This window comes from Cokeromyces recurvatus (genome assembly GCF_025118155.1).
Source record: "Cokeromyces recurvatus strain NRRL 2243 chromosome Unknown BX663scaffold_13, whole genome shotgun sequence".
In the NCBI taxonomy this organism is placed as follows: Eukaryota; Fungi; Mucoromycota; class Mucoromycetes; order Mucorales; family Mucoraceae; genus Cokeromyces; species Cokeromyces recurvatus.
Window position 1 is genome coordinate 86,075 of NW_026251399.1, and position 16,478 is coordinate 102,552.

At 32.2% G+C, this 16,478-nt stretch overlaps 8 protein-coding genes across 8 annotated transcripts; 5 read left to right on the forward strand and 3 right to left on the reverse strand.

Moving 5' to 3' along the window:
- Positions 1-99: 99 nt before the first annotated feature.
- BX663DRAFT_486399 (trypsin-like cysteine/serine peptidase domain-containing protein) lies at positions 100-832 on the reverse strand (the record flags this gene model as incomplete). The annotated part of the gene is made up of 3 exons (XM_051524673.1): positions 100-114; positions 173-444; positions 526-832. 3 exons carry the CDS (start codon positions 830-832, stop codon positions 100-102), a joined length of 594 nt encoding a protein of 197 aa, XP_051382571.1.
- A 265-nt stretch (positions 833-1,097) lies between these two features.
- BX663DRAFT_486400 (uncharacterized protein) lies at positions 1,098-3,231 on the reverse strand (the record flags this gene model as incomplete). Its single annotated transcript, XM_051524674.1, has 9 exons — positions 1,098-1,711; positions 1,774-2,188; positions 2,243-2,320; positions 2,351-2,440; positions 2,493-2,660; positions 2,720-2,818; positions 2,911-2,986; positions 3,053-3,140; positions 3,195-3,231. The coding sequence occupies 9 exons, from the start codon at positions 3,229-3,231 to the stop codon at positions 1,098-1,100; spliced, it is 1,665 nt and encodes a 554-aa protein (XP_051382572.1).
- A 16-nt stretch (positions 3,232-3,247) lies between these two features.
- BX663DRAFT_509753 (pseudouridine synthase) lies at positions 3,248-4,949 on the forward strand. Its single transcript, XM_051527665.1, has 6 exons — positions 3,248-3,557; positions 3,605-3,726; positions 3,779-3,967; positions 4,020-4,098; positions 4,157-4,298; positions 4,359-4,949. Exons 1-6 carry the CDS (start codon positions 3,311-3,313, stop codon positions 4,837-4,839), a joined length of 1,260 nt encoding a protein of 419 aa, XP_051382573.1. The 5' UTR covers positions 3,248-3,310; the 3' UTR covers positions 4,840-4,949.
- A 7-nt stretch (positions 4,950-4,956) lies between these two features.
- BX663DRAFT_486402 (uncharacterized protein) lies at positions 4,957-6,260 on the reverse strand (the record flags this gene model as incomplete). Its single annotated transcript, XM_051524675.1, has 5 exons — positions 4,957-5,200; positions 5,262-5,356; positions 5,413-5,502; positions 5,572-5,731; positions 5,785-6,260. The coding sequence occupies 5 exons, from the start codon at positions 6,258-6,260 to the stop codon at positions 4,957-4,959; spliced, it is 1,065 nt and encodes a 354-aa protein (XP_051382574.1).
- Positions 6,261-9,752: 3,492 nt separating this feature from the next.
- BX663DRAFT_509767 (uncharacterized protein) lies at positions 9,753-10,359 on the forward strand. The gene is made up of 2 exons (XM_051527666.1): positions 9,753-10,103; positions 10,187-10,359. The coding sequence occupies exons 1-2, from the start codon at positions 9,789-9,791 to the stop codon at positions 10,262-10,264; spliced, it is 393 nt and encodes a 130-aa protein (XP_051382575.1). The 5' UTR covers positions 9,753-9,788; the 3' UTR covers positions 10,265-10,359.
- On the forward strand, positions 10,359-13,036 carry BX663DRAFT_509769 (uncharacterized protein). Its single transcript, XM_051527667.1, has 3 exons — positions 10,359-10,425; positions 10,481-12,750; positions 12,840-13,036. The coding sequence occupies exons 2-3, from the start codon at positions 10,482-10,484 to the stop codon at positions 12,944-12,946; spliced, it is 2,376 nt and encodes a 791-aa protein (XP_051382576.1). The 5' UTR covers positions 10,359-10,425; position 10,481; the 3' UTR covers positions 12,947-13,036.
- Positions 13,037-13,523: 487 nt separating this feature from the next.
- On the forward strand, positions 13,524-14,029 carry BX663DRAFT_509770 (uncharacterized protein). The gene is made up of 2 exons (XM_051527668.1): positions 13,524-13,704; positions 13,779-14,029. The coding sequence occupies exons 1-2, from the start codon at positions 13,612-13,614 to the stop codon at positions 13,839-13,841; spliced, it is 156 nt and encodes a 51-aa protein (XP_051382577.1). The 5' UTR covers positions 13,524-13,611; the 3' UTR covers positions 13,842-14,029.
- A 599-nt stretch (positions 14,030-14,628) lies between these two features.
- BX663DRAFT_509773 (SRP40, C-terminal domain-containing protein) lies at positions 14,629-15,587 on the forward strand. The gene is made up of 2 exons (XM_051527669.1): positions 14,629-15,021; positions 15,173-15,587. The coding sequence occupies exons 1-2, from the start codon at positions 14,942-14,944 to the stop codon at positions 15,438-15,440; spliced, it is 348 nt and encodes a 115-aa protein (XP_051382578.1). The 5' UTR covers positions 14,629-14,941; the 3' UTR covers positions 15,441-15,587.
- Positions 15,588-16,478: the final 891 nt, after the last annotated feature.

The following is a 16,478-nucleotide window of genomic DNA, read 5'->3' on the forward strand; positions in this document are numbered from 1 at the left end:
ATGATGCTGCTTCATTTAACATCGGTTTACTTGATGTGATTATTGATGTTGTAGAATTGCCATCAAAATAGGGTGGCGTATATAATGGATCTGTCAAGTTCATCTTTGTAATCCCTGTCACATTGGACATCCAATCCAACAGATATTGCACATTTGTAAAGACTTCTTTTACTTTACCAACACGTATAGGGCACGTTGGCTGATGAGGGACTGCATCATAAACTCCAAAGATACGCACTAATCCTCCAGCTACCAACGATTTATTATTGCTTTGATCAGAGATAATAAGAGGCCCACCTGAATCACCATGACATGCCATAGCTCCTAATCGATTCTCTGTTTCTATCGTCATATTTACCATAGCAGTAAGTTTTAATGGTAAACGTTGTAATGTAGATGCTGTATGACCATCTACATCCATATATCCTAGTCCTATCAATTCAGCTATAATACATATATATATATATATATGTATACCATTAAGAGCCATACACAGACGAATATGTAGATAAACAATAATAATACCTTGTGTTGTTGCTTTGGACAATACCATTTGAGATGACCAAAAAGTGGCATGGCTTATAGTACTTGATCTAACTAGAGGAGAAGCAAGACGAATAATGGCTGCATCAAAAACTAGTTCGTTTTCTACTGATCTATTATAATAAGGATGTATGATGTAATCTGCAATGGCTATCGTCTTATTATCGACAACAGCAAAATAGTTGGTGATGTCTTCAGTAGCATCTAAAAGACAATGTGCAGCCGTGAAAACATAGGCGGGATCATAGGAGATTAATGTCCCTCCACAAAGATGAGGATTACCTATCATAATATAAAAAGGATATTGAGTGATATTTAATACCTGTTCACCAAACTGAATACTATTAATCGCTATTAAAAAAGAAGCAAAAACTACTATATGTACTATCATAATTGTAATACACACATATATATATATAAAAGAAAAAGAAAAAAGAAAACAATAGACTAAATTGTAATGATGTTCTTTTTTAAACCACATTTCGCTTAAAACAAAAAAAACGTTTACATTCTTACTGTCAAACTTATTATGTTTCAAAAAAAAAAAAAATTCTTTAATAATTTTGAGTGGAATAATTTTGTTGCTGTTGAGGATAACCAGATATAGTTTGAGAAGGAGAAACAGATGATGTATATGCGGTTTGGGATTGTTGCTGATGAGCGAGAGATGTGGAATTATAGTTAACAGGTGGATAATAATTGTTATCCGAAGTAGTTATTGACTGCTGAGGTGGAGCATAGTTTGTATAAGTTTGATGCTGTTGAGGAGGAGGAGGAGGAGACATTACAGTAGGGGCAGCAATATTATTAGTAGCAGTGGTAGCAGTCGTAGTAGTGTTATCAAAAGACGTCTGATGATATTGTTGCTGATAATCATAGGGCTGCTGTTGAGGATTAGTAGTAGTAACAGTGGAAGCGCCAGGTGCTGTCATAGCATCATTACTACCATAGATTGATGTAGATTGTGTATTAACCTGTACAGGACTTTGCTGATAACCATAATTATTACTATAAGTAGATTGTTCAGTATAATAAGGTGATTGCTGATTTACTGCTGGTGGGTATCCATAAGTATTTGCAGTAGAATATTTTGCAATAGAATTAGAAAGCATACTGTCATACATTGTTCTCGCTCTCATAAATTTCTCATTTAAAGCAACAAGTTCATCTATTCATTAATCGTTAACACATATACATCTTTACATATCTTTATTTTTATTTTATTTTTACCTCTTTTTAAACTATATTTTTCAATCAGCTTAACTAACTTGGGTCGAATGGCGAGTGTACTGTTATACAATGATTGAAGCTCTTCATTATCAGAAAATGAAGTTGACGAGGTATCACTAGAAAGTATTTCCAATAAACGATCAATATTACGTGTCTCGTTCAAGACTTCATTTTCAATTGAGACTTCTTTTAAGAGATCAGAAGGAGAAGGGTCAACGATTTTTTCAACATAATTGACGGGGAAAATACCCGTTTTGCCACGAAGCTCCCCTTTCCACCAATCGCGATAAACACTTTCAATGACTCGAATAATATCCCCCTTTTGAAATCCAAGTTCACCTTGCTCTGTAGGTTGAAAATCATATAAGGCTCTAACTCGGGAAATTTGCGCAGTTTCATCATCTGCTGACTTTGGCTATATATTATAGGATTAATAAATAAGTAAAAATAAATCAATAGATTTTTATACCTTAGTGGCAGTAACTGTAGGATTACTGTTCGAAGTAGTAGCTGTAGATGACTTATGACAAGGAAAAAAAGAATGAGACTATGTATTGGTGTTTTAATTTTAAATTACCTTATAAGTATGACGATTCTCCGATTCAGAAAGTGAAAGTGCTAATGCAAGTTGTAATTCCTCTTCTTCTTTTTGTTTATCAAGTTCTGACTATAAACAAAGTATATAAATATATATAAATATCCAAAGAATTGAATTTTACCTGAGTAAACTCTTTTCTTGGCTTTTGTGGCGAAGGGAACTGAATACCTTCAGCACGTAAAGAATGGTATACTTCATTTATTAAACCAAGAGTGGAATCTGCCCTAAATTCAAAGGAGCACATTTGAATAAACTCTAGAATTCTCGTTTTTACTTTTGGATGAACTGTCTATTATCATTTACTTTATTAACAATTGTTTATAAGCTGTTTGGATATTTAAATATTACCTTATCATGAACAAGCTTAGTTAAAGTATTTGTGAATGAGCGAGAAGATATTTCACGATGTACAGTAATATCACAATTTTTGACTAAAGCTTCAGCCAGCTATCAGCAATTAATTGTTAATTGTATTTTTTCTGTCTCTCTCTCTCTCTCTCTCTCTCTTTTTTTTTTTTTTTTTTTTTCTTTAGTCTTACTGCAATGGCATAAAGTTGAACATTGGGATTTCTATTATTCAAGCGCTTTTCAACAGCAGCAATACAATCTCTTGCACTATATACAATAAAATTAATTCATAAAAACTATATGCTGATACTTTTCTTTTCCATTAAATATTACCTATCGGGAGTAGCTCGGTTTAGTTTATCAGTTACTGCCAAGATAAGTTCCCAGTTTTCTACTGTAAGATTCTCATTGGTTGCAGCAGCTTTTCAAAATGAAATTAAGTATAAATGCATACTAATTTTGTATGTTTACTTACTAACTGACTCATCAAATGGATTAACTCTTGAAAACATTTAATTTACTTTGTATAAAGAAAGAAAAAAAAAAAAAAAGCTCCTTCACAGAAAACTTGGCATATAAGCTGATAAATATATGGAACTTTTAGAAGCCCGTCGTCGTATACGGAGTATAAAAATACATCATTTGACTAGGAAAAAAAAAGAAAAAGAGGGGTGGAGAATCGATGTAATTATAATGTTTATTTTACAAAGGAATCAATGTCAATGGAATAAAAGGAAGAAACTATTAGCAACATTGTGGTATAAGAATAAATTGTTTACAACAAATACCTTAAAAGAAGAAACCGATCTTGATACAGCTAATTATTATTTTGAAAATGGTAAAAGCATAAGTTGTGTTCATGCAACAAACTAACTTATTGAGTAGGATTTCGAAAAGTAAAACCATATTATTTTCAATTTCGGGTTTTTGCAAAGCAAAGAATGATAGGCAAAACAGTCCTGAACGCATTTTTAAGTGAATTTCGGGGTCGATCAGAGCAATATTATGTAATAATGATACTTAGTTGCTTGTTATCATATAATAATGTACATTCTTTAGAAAGATGCGATTGAAAAGGGACTAGTTACTGTTAATTACAAACCAACAACTCCAGATTCAATTATTAAAAATCAAGATCTTCTAAATCATTTTGTTCATCGGCATGAGCCACCTGTTACAGATCAGCCTATAGAGATAATTTATGAAGATGATCGATTATTTGTTATCAATAAACCTTCAAATATACAGGTAGAGTAAGCATATATAAAGAAATGATAAGTACTAAACTTTCATTACATAGGTTCATCCAGGTGGAAGATTTAGACATAACACAGTGATTCATGTTATGCGAAAAGAATTAAATTACGACACATTATTTCGTAAATACTTATAATATATGTATATATTATTCTTTTGATATGTAATGACATTATATAGCTTTGAATAGGTTGGATAGATATACTTCAGGATTAATGATTATTTGTAAATCTTCTATTAATGCAAATAGTATTGCTGAACAAATGAGATCAGCAGAAATTCAAAAAGAGTATCTATGTCGAGTTTCAGGGAAATTTCCCAGGTAAGCTTTTCAAGATTTACTTACATATCACCTTTTTAAACAAAACAAAAAAAAAAAAAGGGAGCAGATTATTTGTGAGGCACCCATCAAGACTCTTTCTTACAAAGTTTCTTTTAATTATATTCACCCAGAAGGAAAAGCCTGCAGAACTCTCTTTGAAAGAATCAGTTATGATGGAGATACAAGCCTTATTCGATGCAAACCCTTAACAGGACGAACACATCAAATACGTATTCACTTACGACATTTAGGTTTTCCTATTACCAATGACCCCATTTATGGTTATAAAACCCCTTGGACATCTATGTTAACAAAAAATAATTTTGAATCTGTGATTGATAGTATGATTGAACATGCGCCTTACGATTATATGGATGATGACCCATCTTCAACTTTGCCTCGTTGTTCTGAATGTAATATACCTCTTATTCAAGATGGCCTTAATGATACCAAGAACTCTCTTTGGCTTCATGCTTATAAATATACTGGTAAAGATTGGTCTTTTGAAACTCCTTCTTTACCAGTTTGGGTCAATGCTTAAAAAAAAATCTTTCTTTATTCTAAAAAAAGGCAAAAGTACTATAAGAGCAATGTTTCTTATCTACTATATATAAAGTAATTGTAACAGATATATATATATATATATATATATAGCTGTTTATCTATGATAAATTGAAGAGTATGGTGGAGCAATGCCCAATATTGTCTCTGGAGTAACAGGCATAACAGGTCTTATAATAAGATTAGCTGGGCTCTTTTTGTTTGTAGTTGTTTGATGTTTTAACTTCTTCTGTGCAGGTGAATCTGCAAAACGAACCTGTAATGGAGCTAATGATGAGCCTGAAATTGAATATCCATTAAATTTTTCAATAATTGCCATAGCAGAAGGCCGATTCACTAATCTTTAACATAGTATATTTATGTTTATACATATTACAACTAACTATATGACAAATTGGTTACCTTGCAAATCCAACACCTCTACTTAAACCAGTATTCTGGTCACGTAATATACGATTGGATAAAACTGGATATGGTTTAAATAATTCCTCTAGATCCTAAATATAAATTCATTATATCGTAGAGTACTTATAAATGACTATGACTGCCTTACTTGTTCATTCATATTGAAAGGCAAATTAGAGATATAAATATTCGTCGATGTTTCATCTTGGAGACTTTTTAAACGAGAACTAAATGATTCCTTTTTTTTTTTAAAGATTAAAAAAGATTGGTTTATATTGCTTATATATATATGTATTATATACTTCACTTGTCCTATACGAGCTAAAGAAGCTTGGTATCCTAATGTATTTAAACCTTGAATGGCTTGTTGACAATGTTTTGGATTTTCATACATTACAAATCCATATCCTTTACATTTACCTGTCTTTTGATCAAGGATAGCTTTTGAGGAGCTAATTGAACCATAACTATAAGAATTTAATTAATTATATTATGATGTTTTATATGTTCTATACTTTACTTTTTACACAAATTGTAGAATGTTTCATCAGTTTCCTTTGATGATAATCCACGTACATAAACATTTTGTGAATGAGTATCTAATAAGTCATAATTCTTATCTATGGTATTTTGCTGTGGAAGTAAAGGAGGTGATAAAACAAACGCAGGATTGTTTGCTGATGAAAGAAGTAAGGTAGGACTAAAAGGGGGACTTGAAGGATGTGGGTAATGAAGAAGATGATGAGAATGTAAAATAGACGATCCTGGATAACTGTTCCCATAGTGATGATCAGTAGGTGATTGATAATATTGAACTGAAAAAGGTTGTTGTGGATAGATATAAGTAAAAGTTGTAGTTGTTGTAGTAGTAGTAGTAGCAGCAGCAGCAGCAGCTACCAGATCATCATTAGGTGAAGTTGTTCTTAGGCGTGAATGTTGATTTGTCTTGTGACGATGATGGCGAGTAGCAGAACTTCCTAGTTCTCCTTCAGTCATTATATCAAAGAAAAGAAGAAAGGTCAAAGAAAAATAAAGAGTCGTCACAAAGCGCACATGATATCAAAAATACATTTTGATGAAGCCCCTGAGATTCGGTAAACTAATAATAATAATAATATACATGTATACATATTCATTTAAGAAAGTAAGAGATCAATGATTTTGAATAAAAATAATCATTATAAATTCTATGTGATAGTTTTCCTTATTACTACTAGTACTACTACTTATATGCATGTTACCTATATTAATGATTCCTAATTTCCGGGGTTGGGAGAGGGTAGGGGGAAATAATGATGATGATTTCATATGTAGTATTCATTTTCAACTTGTTTATTATCATATTACTGTATAGCCCCATAGTCTGGGGTTATGGAAGAAGGCTTTTCTCTTTAATGTAAGAAGAAAAAAAAAGAGGGCCTTATGTAAATTTATAGTACCTTTAAAATATATGTTTTATTTATTGACAAAATTTAAACCCAATGAGCACATTGATAATTATATATAAAAATTGTCCGAGGAAGTTCTTCTTTAAAGTGAATTAAAAGCCTTTAATAGACTCAGGGGGAAAGAAACAATAGATGAAGTATTTTCGGATGAAATCGAGACTAGTTAAAAAAAAAAAGTTATATTAAACAGTACAATTTTGAGTAGTAAAAATAGATTTACCTAAAAAAATATAAATTTTCCATTAGGAAAACCCCGTGTTCGAGACGATAATGTTATTGTTTCTGATAAGAGAATGCAGAAGGATGATCTCGACCAGTTATTATCTCACTAGAGATATGGTGGATATTTTTTGCAGCATTGTATTCACATTCAGACAGTATCTTACAGCTTTGGCAAGCTAAGAGGACACCATAATAGCCTATTATTAGAAACGTAAAATTTCATTTAAAGCATGATGAATGACAGGTCTGTTTCATATAAAAGCATATTTGTTAAATTGGTATTAGCAGAGCAGTAATAATTAATTGCTTTGGGTATTCTATGTTCACCTATAGTAGCTACAATCAAAGCATCGTGTTTGTATATATTCAACAATTCTTTCCACTATGCATGGGTGGCTCCTGCTTGAATATCTTTAAACTTGTCAGTGTCCTTTTTAACTATTCTATTCCCAAAGGCTATAACTGGAGTTTTCATATTATCCTGATATATATATATATATGTGTGTGTGTGTGTGAGTGTGTGTGTCCAATACATACCTCTTTGCCCACTATGCAATAAGTATGTTATCATTCACAAAATATTTGTGCTTATTTTACCATATCTCTTTTATAGTTTGGGAAGATTCATAAGAAGATTTTTATTCTTCACCCCATTCTCCTTATTTTTAATCTTATTCTTTCTTTTCTTCTATTTATTAAAAATATTTACCGTTTCTTGCCTAGCACATTGTAAACTTTAGTAATAGGAAAAAAAATCCCCTATACAAATGAAGCACATGATCCATTGAAGGATAGTATTCTTTTACACGAAGCATAATGTAGGTGATATATTCAGTGTGTCATGGCAAACTGACGGTTTTTAGTGCTGGTGTTTTTAAGAAAATATTACACATTTTACTGCTTTATTCTCTATTGCTGTTTTCTTTTATGATGTTTAGATCCTATGAAAGAATAATATGATTTTTTAGTGACTGATTTTCTAATCTGATGCGGTATCTCACTATTGCTATAAGCAGCTGTAGTCACATTTGTCCTCATAGAGAAAATCCATCCATTTTTTGTCTATCTTCCTATCTTCTGATTCAGATAACAACTTTATATTAAATTATTGGTTTAATAGAATTTGAAGCTTTGTTAGCAACAACAACACCATCTACAGCAAACCCGTCTGTTTGAATTAGGTTTTGGATAAAAAAAATTTCACTTTCTTTTTCTAGAAAGTTCAACTGCAAAAACATTTTCATACTATAGTCTCTACTTACCCTTCAATTCAAAGCATTTATTTCGAATCTAATTTGAAATAATACCCGATCGAAGTTCTTCTAAAGAGCTAACAACAACAGCACTACTTCCACTCTTCCAAGTGAAAGATCTTTTGACAGCTTTTACAGTAAATAAAAACTAAATTAGTTGTCCTTGTTGTAATAAAATAACTTCAGTTTATAGGCATAGGTCTACAAAACAGGCTTCTCCTCAACCTCGATTCAAATGTTCCTCCTGCACTAAGCAAATACACGCTTACAAGCTACACACCGCTCTATTTAATACAATAGATACCAATTCCCTTCCTTTCTATCTTATCAATGAAATTCATACCCCTTTAACTACTGATAGCAGTAATGATCAACTACATTTTTCCATTTGTCTTCTCAACCTGCCAACGCTCAGCATGAGATCCAAAATCTGAAAAGTTTACTCCAAGATCAAAATGGTCAGAATAAATTAGGTTCCTCAACCTCCATTGCATTTGCTCCTATTCCTTCTTCACAGTCTACACCCATCTCAACTATAAACTTCGCTTTTCCTCCTTGGCGTAATCCCGCCAAAATTACTTACATTAAAAACTTTTTCTCTCGTGATAAACATGAGCACCAAGCTCGTAAAATAGAATTAACCACTCGCTTTTTCTAGCCCCCCATCGCCTAACTAAGGCCTTATCTTTATTTACTTCTCTATTAAAATCTGACTTTACATTGGTACGATTCGTAACAAACTCAAAAAAAAAACTAGGTGTCTACAACGTCTGTACATTAAATAGACACCACCTCACCATCAACGTAGTCGCTTACTTAATACATTTTGACTATGTACTTGAATTCAAAAATCGATTAGCTAAATTCAAGATTGTCCAAAATACAGAATTTCAACCCCTACAACGGTGATTACCTTCGAGACCTCAAATTTGCCAATTTATCCAAAATGGATAACGATAATGAAGCCTTTAGAATCCAACATAACCGCTTATTGAGAGTTCTCTCCAAACTTTGCTCCTCTATCCAAAATGCAGCCGCAACATTTTTCTTTAAGAATGGAGATATTTCGTCCTAATCTTGTGGTAATTCTACTTTCACTCCACCTCTTCCAATACAGACAGAGTAATTTCTTTTCCTCCTTGCTCACGTTTGAGTTTACTCTTTTTTTCCTCTTGTCTCTTAGTTCCTTTTCTCCTTTTTTGAACTATGGCAAAGTAGTGTCGGTGTTTAAATATAAATTTTAGAAAAGAAGGAAGCGCTATATAAATTACTCAGTTTTCTTCAAAGAATAATAAATGTATGATGATAACAAATGTGTTAGTCTTTTTAAAAAGCGTATGAGAATTTCATTATGTTATGCCATTATATAATTCTAGGCTTATATATCTGAAACTTTTTTGTTTTCCTCTTTAGGCTATTTAAGCTTAATATCATATTCTCGTGATGAGAGTTTTTAAATTTAGCTCCACACAAGTACCGAGCAATAATAGTTGATCATGATTGGATAAACGATATAAGTTTTTTATTTATTTATTTATTTTTTTTTTCCTGTTTTCTTAGATAAACTCATAATCGTTTTCTTTCCTTTATCTTTCATTAAAATGTCAAGTCCATTAATGGACCTTCATAGCTCGGTTGCAAGTGAAGACAATTTCAATGCATGTGATTCACCATCAGGTTCTTCTACTTCTGAACCACATGATGATGTTATGAAATCTTCTTTTATCGATCAATCTTTATTTTATAAATTAGATCAACTTTCTCCAGATAATCCTTTATATTTTATGCAACAGCAGAATACTTCAAATATGTCAAGTCTTGTGGACCCTCTTTTACCTAATTCAACTGAAATGACTTCCACAACAACAACTACAACAACTATAACAGCTCCTACATTTTGGTCAGGAATTAATACTGTAAGAAAAATATAAATAAATATAGTATACATGTATATTTTCATTTTGTAAAAGAAGATTAAATTTTGTTGTTTACATTATAGGCTATTCCAAATCTTGCAAAAAATTTTACAGACTATTTAACTGGATATTCTATGCAACAACAGTTTAACTTGCAGTAAAATAAGACAAAAAAAAAAGCATTTATTATTTTGTTTATAAACTTTAATAAATCTCTTTTTCTTAGGCCAATTCAGCAGCAGCAGCAACAACAACAGCAACAACAGCAACAACAGCAACTACAAAAAAATAACAATAATATTACTTCAAATACTTTTCCAGGGTAAATAAGATAAATTCATTCACATATATTGTATACTTACTTTTTCGTATTATAGGATGCAAATTAGAGTATTAGGTGTACCACAAACAGGGGCAAAGTCTCGTGTAGAAACACAAATCAAATTATGTATTCAATTAGTTACTGATGATGGCGATAAAGCTCAATGGTGGTCTCATCTTAAATTACCTGAGCATATGGTTGCCAAGGATAAGTTAAAACGTCAAATCTTAGACGATAAATCAGTTATCATAAATCCTGAAAAAATGCTATTTTTAACTGCTCGTGTTATCTGTGCAAGTGACCCTTCTCGAAAAGTAATGACTTGTGTAGGATGCATTCAAAGAGAACGTAAAAGATCACAACGAAGAAAAGAGAATAAAGTCAACATACAAGAAAATACTGCTTTAGAAGAACAGAAAATATTACTATTCAATTGCTCAGAGATGGTTGATTTTAGTTCAGGAGATACCATTCTTCCAACTCGTATCACATGTTATTGTCGACACCATAATGAGCGGCTCGGCTTTTGTATTTATTTCGAAATGCATGATCATACTGGGAAACGAGTAGCAACAGGGATGTCACCACCTATAATGATTACAGATGACCATAAATCAAATAAAGTCAAGCCAGGAAGAAAACGTCTTCGTACAACAATAGCTAATTCTAATAAATCACCTAATGTTGAAAATCGTCCAGCTCTTGCTCCAAATTATTTCTCTTCACAACCTTACCATATTCAGCCTAGACCACCTACCTTACAGTCTCCTATGGATTCTCCGATATCAGCATTTTCAGAAAAACTTATTATGCCACAACCACCACCATTAGAACAGCGGCCTTTATTACAGCGTTTAATTCCCTCTGAAGGCCCTACCTTTGGTGGCGTTGAAGTGACATTGTTAGGCAGTGGCTTTAGAACCGGTCTCACTTGCATGTTTGGTGATGTTGCTGCTTCTAGTACTCATTATTGGTCTCCTAACACACTTGTCTGTATTTTACCTCCGGCTGCAGAAGCTGGCACTGTTGTTGTCTCCTTTAAAGAATATCCACTTGTGGTTGAAAGCCAGGATGTAATGCTTTTCACTTACTATAATGAAAATGATCGCGCTCTTATGGAGTTGGCGCTACAAGTGGTTGGACTCAAAATGACTGGCAAAGTAGAAGATGCACGAGAGATTGCCATGCGCATTGTCCAAGGTGGAAATAATAATAATAATAATAATAATAATAACCAACAACAACAACAACATCAACAAAATAATAATTTAGCCCTAGAACAACATATTATTCAAGTTCTTGAAATTATGAAGACTTTTAATGATGTAGATTCTTCTGACGTATCATTAGCAAATCCTCAGCAACATACAATGCTTCATTTTGCTGCTATGTTAGGTTTTCCAAGACTTACCGAGACTCTCATTGAGCTTGGTTGTGATGTTAATGCTGTAGACAAAAATGGATATACAGCTTTGCACTACGCTGTATGGTATGGGCATGAGGCAGTTGTTCGTTCTTTAATTACAAAAGGTCATGCAGATCCAGATATCATTAATTTATGGAATAAACGGCCATTTGAATTAACTAAATCTGATGCTATTCGAGCTATTCTCCTTGAAGAGACTCCCTCCGAAGCTGAAGACTATCTTTCTTCAGATGCTCAGAGTGCTGATATCGATACTTCCTTTGATGAAGATGATGACAGTAGTGTTTGGTTAAGTGATTGTAAAGAAAGTTTACCATCACAAATGTGGTCGAGCTTTGTATCCTATACATCAACTGATGATGATGATGATGAAGAAGAAGAAGAAAAGAATGTGAGTCCTACCTCAATTCAATACCTTAGTACTGAAGAAAACAAGGTACATTCAGCAGATGAAATTATGGATGCTGAACCTATTCATACCATCCCTGATACAAGCGATGATGATGAGCAACCATTAACAAAAGAAATGAGTTGGATGCAGCGTACTCTATCACATTTTCAGCAACCAAGCAATGATACCACAAGTTTTCTTCAGAATATTAAAAATAATATGCCCACAAAGACGACTGATCTTAAGAATCTAGCGGATCTCTTACAATTCCCTAGTCCTACAACAATGCTTGCCAACATGTTTAGCCAATCACAAAACAACAAGCCAGAAGAACAATTAGCTTGGTATATGGCGTTAGCATACGCAATGGGAGCTCGTAGTTTTATTGAACAACAACAAGAGGCTACAGACGAAGAGCCACCAACAAGCAATCAACAGCCCACAATACAAATAGCAAAAAAACGTCGAGATAAGCGATTATTTTCGTTCTGGGTTCCTATGTTATGCTGTAAGTAATCTACAAAAAAAAAAAAGGAAAAAAAAAAAAAACTTCTTTATACATATAAAGTAAAACTCACATTTTATATATAAATATAGTGATGGTAATTTGGCTTATATTTCAATTTGTGTCATCACATCCTGGTATTATTGATACAATTATTGGTATCTCTGGTTTCAGAAGACAATATTTAACAATTCATTGAAAAAAATACCCCTTATAAAATATTTCTCTCTTCTATCTATTTTATTTATAATAAAGGATAACATATGCTTTGAGTAAAAAAAAAAAAAAAAAAACCAACAACAACAACACCAACAAACTTATATAAAGCGAGTTTAATCAAAAGCGTCTACACTAACATAAGCTAATAGATGTAGAATCTTTGATGAAATAATAGCATTAAAATTACCACCAAGTATGTATAATAATAAAGCTTCAAGCTATGCTTTTAATAAAGGCTTGCAATGAAAGCTGTTGATGGACACATTATTAATTTAAAAGCTTAAGTAGTATTCATAGAGTATATATATTTTGAAAGCAAGCTGGAAGATAAGAGAAGTAGGAATTGTGCATATCAAGTGTTAGCACAAGAGAAAATCAGCATGGCTTAGAAAGCACGCTATCGAATAACAAAATAGGATAGAATTTAAAACACTAACATGGTTGTAATCCTAAAAAAAAAAAAAAAAAAAAAAAAAAAAAACAGTTATGAATTGTTTTCCAAGACATCAATGACAGAATGTTGTTATTGTGTTAAAAAGCAGTCATTTTTTAAAAGCCACACTATTAAAAAAAACAATAAAAAAAACGTTACGAGCATTTTCTCTCTCTCCCTTTTTTTTTTTATTGTTACAGTCTAAGAAAGCAATGCCTTCTACACTTGATTCTCTTGTTTACAAATATCTCATTGAAAATGGGCAAACTGAGGCTGCTAAAATTTTAAAAGAGAAAAACCCTTCTGTAAGTACTATTATAATATAAATATAAAATATTCCCTGAGAACAAATTTATTTATGTATGTTTTTTTCTATTAGATTGATAAAGTGAAGACAAAGAAAAATTTAGCTACCATTTTTGAACAATTTCAATCCAAGTAAGGATATATATATATATGTGTGTGTGTGTGTGGAAGTAGTGTTTTTTAACTATTTTATATAGAAATGAATCAAGTAGTGACAGTTCATCTGATGAAGAGAAGGATGTTGAAATGAAGGATTCATCAGATAATGATGATGATTCTTCTAGCAGTTCTTCTAGCAGTTCTTCCGATAGCTCTTCCGATAGCTCTTCCGATAGCTCTTCCGATAGCTCTTCCGATAGTTCTTCTGATAGCTCTTCTGATAGTTCTTCTGATAGTTCTTCCGACAGCTCTGATAGTGATGATAGTGATGACAGTGATGACAGTGATGATTCAATGGATGTTGACGAAAAGAAGGAAGAATCCAGCAGCTCATCATCTAGCAGTGAATCTTCTGACGAAGAAGAAAAGAAAGAATCCAATAGTTCTAATAGCTCATCATCAAGTAGCGATTCTTCTGATGATGAAGAAAAGAAGGAAGAATCTAGCAGTTCTTCTAGCAGCAGTGAATCATCATCTGATGAAGAAGAATCTGATTCTAGTAGCAGTAGCAGCTCTGAATCTGACAGTGATTCTGAATCATCTGATGAAGAAGAAAAGGTAGAAAAAAAGAGTGAGTCTGAAACTAGTTCTAGTTCTAGCTCCAGTAGTGAATCTAGCTCTAGCTCTAGCAGTGAATCTAGCTCTAGCTCTAGCAGTGAATCTGAATCTAGTTCTAGCAGTGAATCTGAATCTAGTTCTAGCAGTGAATCTGAATCTAGCTCTAGCAGTGAATCTGAATCTAGTTCTAGTGACTCTGACTCTAGCAGCGACTCTGACTCTAGTTCCAGCGACTCTGACTCTAGTTCCAGCGACTCTGACTCTAGTTCCAGCGACTCTGACTCTAGTTCCAGCGACTCTGACTCTAGCAGCGATTCCGAGTCTAGTAGTGATTCTGACTCTAGCAGCGACTCTGATTCTGAAGATAGTGATTCCGACTCTAGCAGTGACTCTGATTCTGAAGATAGTGACTCTGATTCTACTAAGAGTTCTAAGAGTTCTAAGTCTAGTAGCTCATCCTCATCTAGCAATAGTTCCGACTCTAATAGCTCAAGTAGTAATGCTGATACAGATATTACCATGGTTGATGCTAGTAACTCTCCTAAACGTAAAGCAGAAGATGCTGCTGAAAATGAACCATCACCTAAGAAAGCTAATAGGTAATTATAAAAAACTTTTTTTTTTTTTACCCATAAAACATAGCTTTATTTTTTTTTGCATATATTATAAAACACAACATCACATGTCTACATATACTCTTACCCTAATAACTTGAATAAAAAAAACATTTTATCTAATTAAAATTAATAGTATTAAAAAAGAAAAGAAACCTCGTAAACAAGGTACACCTTTTCAAAGAGTCAAGCCTGAAGAAGTAGAGTTTTTAGATGATCGATTAAAAGATAACTCATATGAAGCCAAAGGAGGTTCTGATGTAAATTCATATGGATGGAAAGCATCTCAAGATTTAATTAAGGTTCGTGGAGATCGATTTAGAGCCGAGAAAAATAAAAAGAAGAGGGGATCCTATCGTGGCGGACAAATTACCTTTGAAAGTCATAGTATCAAATTTGAGTAAATTATTATAGAATAAATTATAATAGTAACACTACTTTTTGCATAATGTGTGTACAAGATTAAAGTGCTGATAAGCAGATGATTATTTTGTGAATTCATCTTTTTTTTTCAATTAAAAAATAAAATAAAATAAAAAATTACTTGTAACAAAGACTGCTAGAGAATAGATATAACAGGATACTATGTAACAGTCTTTGTATAAAGAGACAATATCTTTGAATTGTTTAATGATACATTGAAGTACTTGTACATTATTTAATCATTACTGTGAAGAAAGAAGAAGAAGAAAAAAAAAACTAGTATTAAATCATCTAACTAGTTGATTATTGGTTCAAAGTATAAAATCAAACAATAAGTATACTTAGTGTCTATAGTCATAAATAATCAAGAGGTCAGGCTTCCAAAACAATAGCATGCAAGAATATATGGAATCCCTGATAATGCATTTAAGCCAACAATTCTTTTGAGCTACATGAAAGAAGAAACCTCATTCAGAAAAACTCTAAAGAGATATCGAATGCTAAATAAGTCAAAAGTACTTTTTGAATATTGAATATCAAATTGTAACACTATAATGCAAGTTTAACTAAAACTTTAAAATACTAATTGTTTGAACAATGACTCTTAGTCTTAGCGTATCATTGAGAAGTATGTTCAAGCATAAAAAAGAATCCAAAATATGAATGCTTTAAATAGGAGTAACAAAGGGCATTCTTTCCCTCCACAATTCATTATTTCATTTCCATCAAATATTCTTCATAAAAAAAAAAGATTACAACATGTATAGTAAATTAAAAATAGTTAGTAAAAAAGAAATACAAATTAAACAAATGACTAATGCTAATTGAAACTATTTATTTTTATAAATTGGGGAAAAGGCAAAGTGAAAATTAAAATTTATAAATCCTATTCTTTGATAAAAAAAAAACATAGTTGTCGGTTTCTACGAAGGCTATTTAGTGGGATATTTAAACTTAGTTCATATCAATAGCACAAGCTCACTAAAGCCCATTTTATACAAGAAAAAAAACATCAGCTT

Bases quoted from the DNA above. Each gene is read 5' to 3' on its own strand.
- BX663DRAFT_509767 (XM_051527666.1), top strand. From the start codon at position 9,789: ATGTCAAGTCCATTAATGGACCTTCATAGCTCGGTTGCAAGTGAAGAC. The intron at 10,104-10,186 runs GTAAGAAAAATA...TTTACATTATAG, and splicing joins TTTGGTCAGGAATTAATACT to GCTATTCCAAATCTTGCAAA.
- BX663DRAFT_509769 (XM_051527667.1), top strand. From the start codon at position 10,482: ATGCAAATTAGAGTATTAGGTGTACCACAAACAGGGGCAAAGTCTCGT. The intron at 12,751-12,839 runs GTAAGTAATCTA...ATATAAATATAG, and splicing joins CTGGGTTCCTATGTTATGCT to TGATGGTAATTTGGCTTATA.
- BX663DRAFT_509773 (XM_051527669.1), top strand. From the start codon at position 14,942: ATGGTTGATGCTAGTAACTCTCCTAAACGTAAAGCAGAAGATGCTGCT. The intron at 15,022-15,172 runs GTAATTATAAAA...TAAAATTAATAG, and splicing joins TCACCTAAGAAAGCTAATAG to TATTAAAAAAGAAAAGAAAC.
- BX663DRAFT_509753 (XM_051527665.1), top strand. From the start codon at position 3,311: ATGGAACTTTTAGAAGCCCGTCGTCGTATACGGAGTATAAAAATACAT. The intron at 3,558-3,604 runs GTAAAAGCATAA...CTTATTGAGTAG, and splicing joins TAATTATTATTTTGAAAATG to GATTTCGAAAAGTAAAACCA. The intron at 4,099-4,156 runs GTAAATACTTAT...GACATTATATAG, and splicing joins AAATTACGACACATTATTTC to CTTTGAATAGGTTGGATAGA.
- BX663DRAFT_509770 (XM_051527668.1), top strand. From the start codon at position 13,612: ATGCCTTCTACACTTGATTCTCTTGTTTACAAATATCTCATTGAAAAT. The intron at 13,705-13,778 runs GTAAGTACTATT...TTTTTCTATTAG, and splicing joins TAAAAGAGAAAAACCCTTCT to ATTGATAAAGTGAAGACAAA.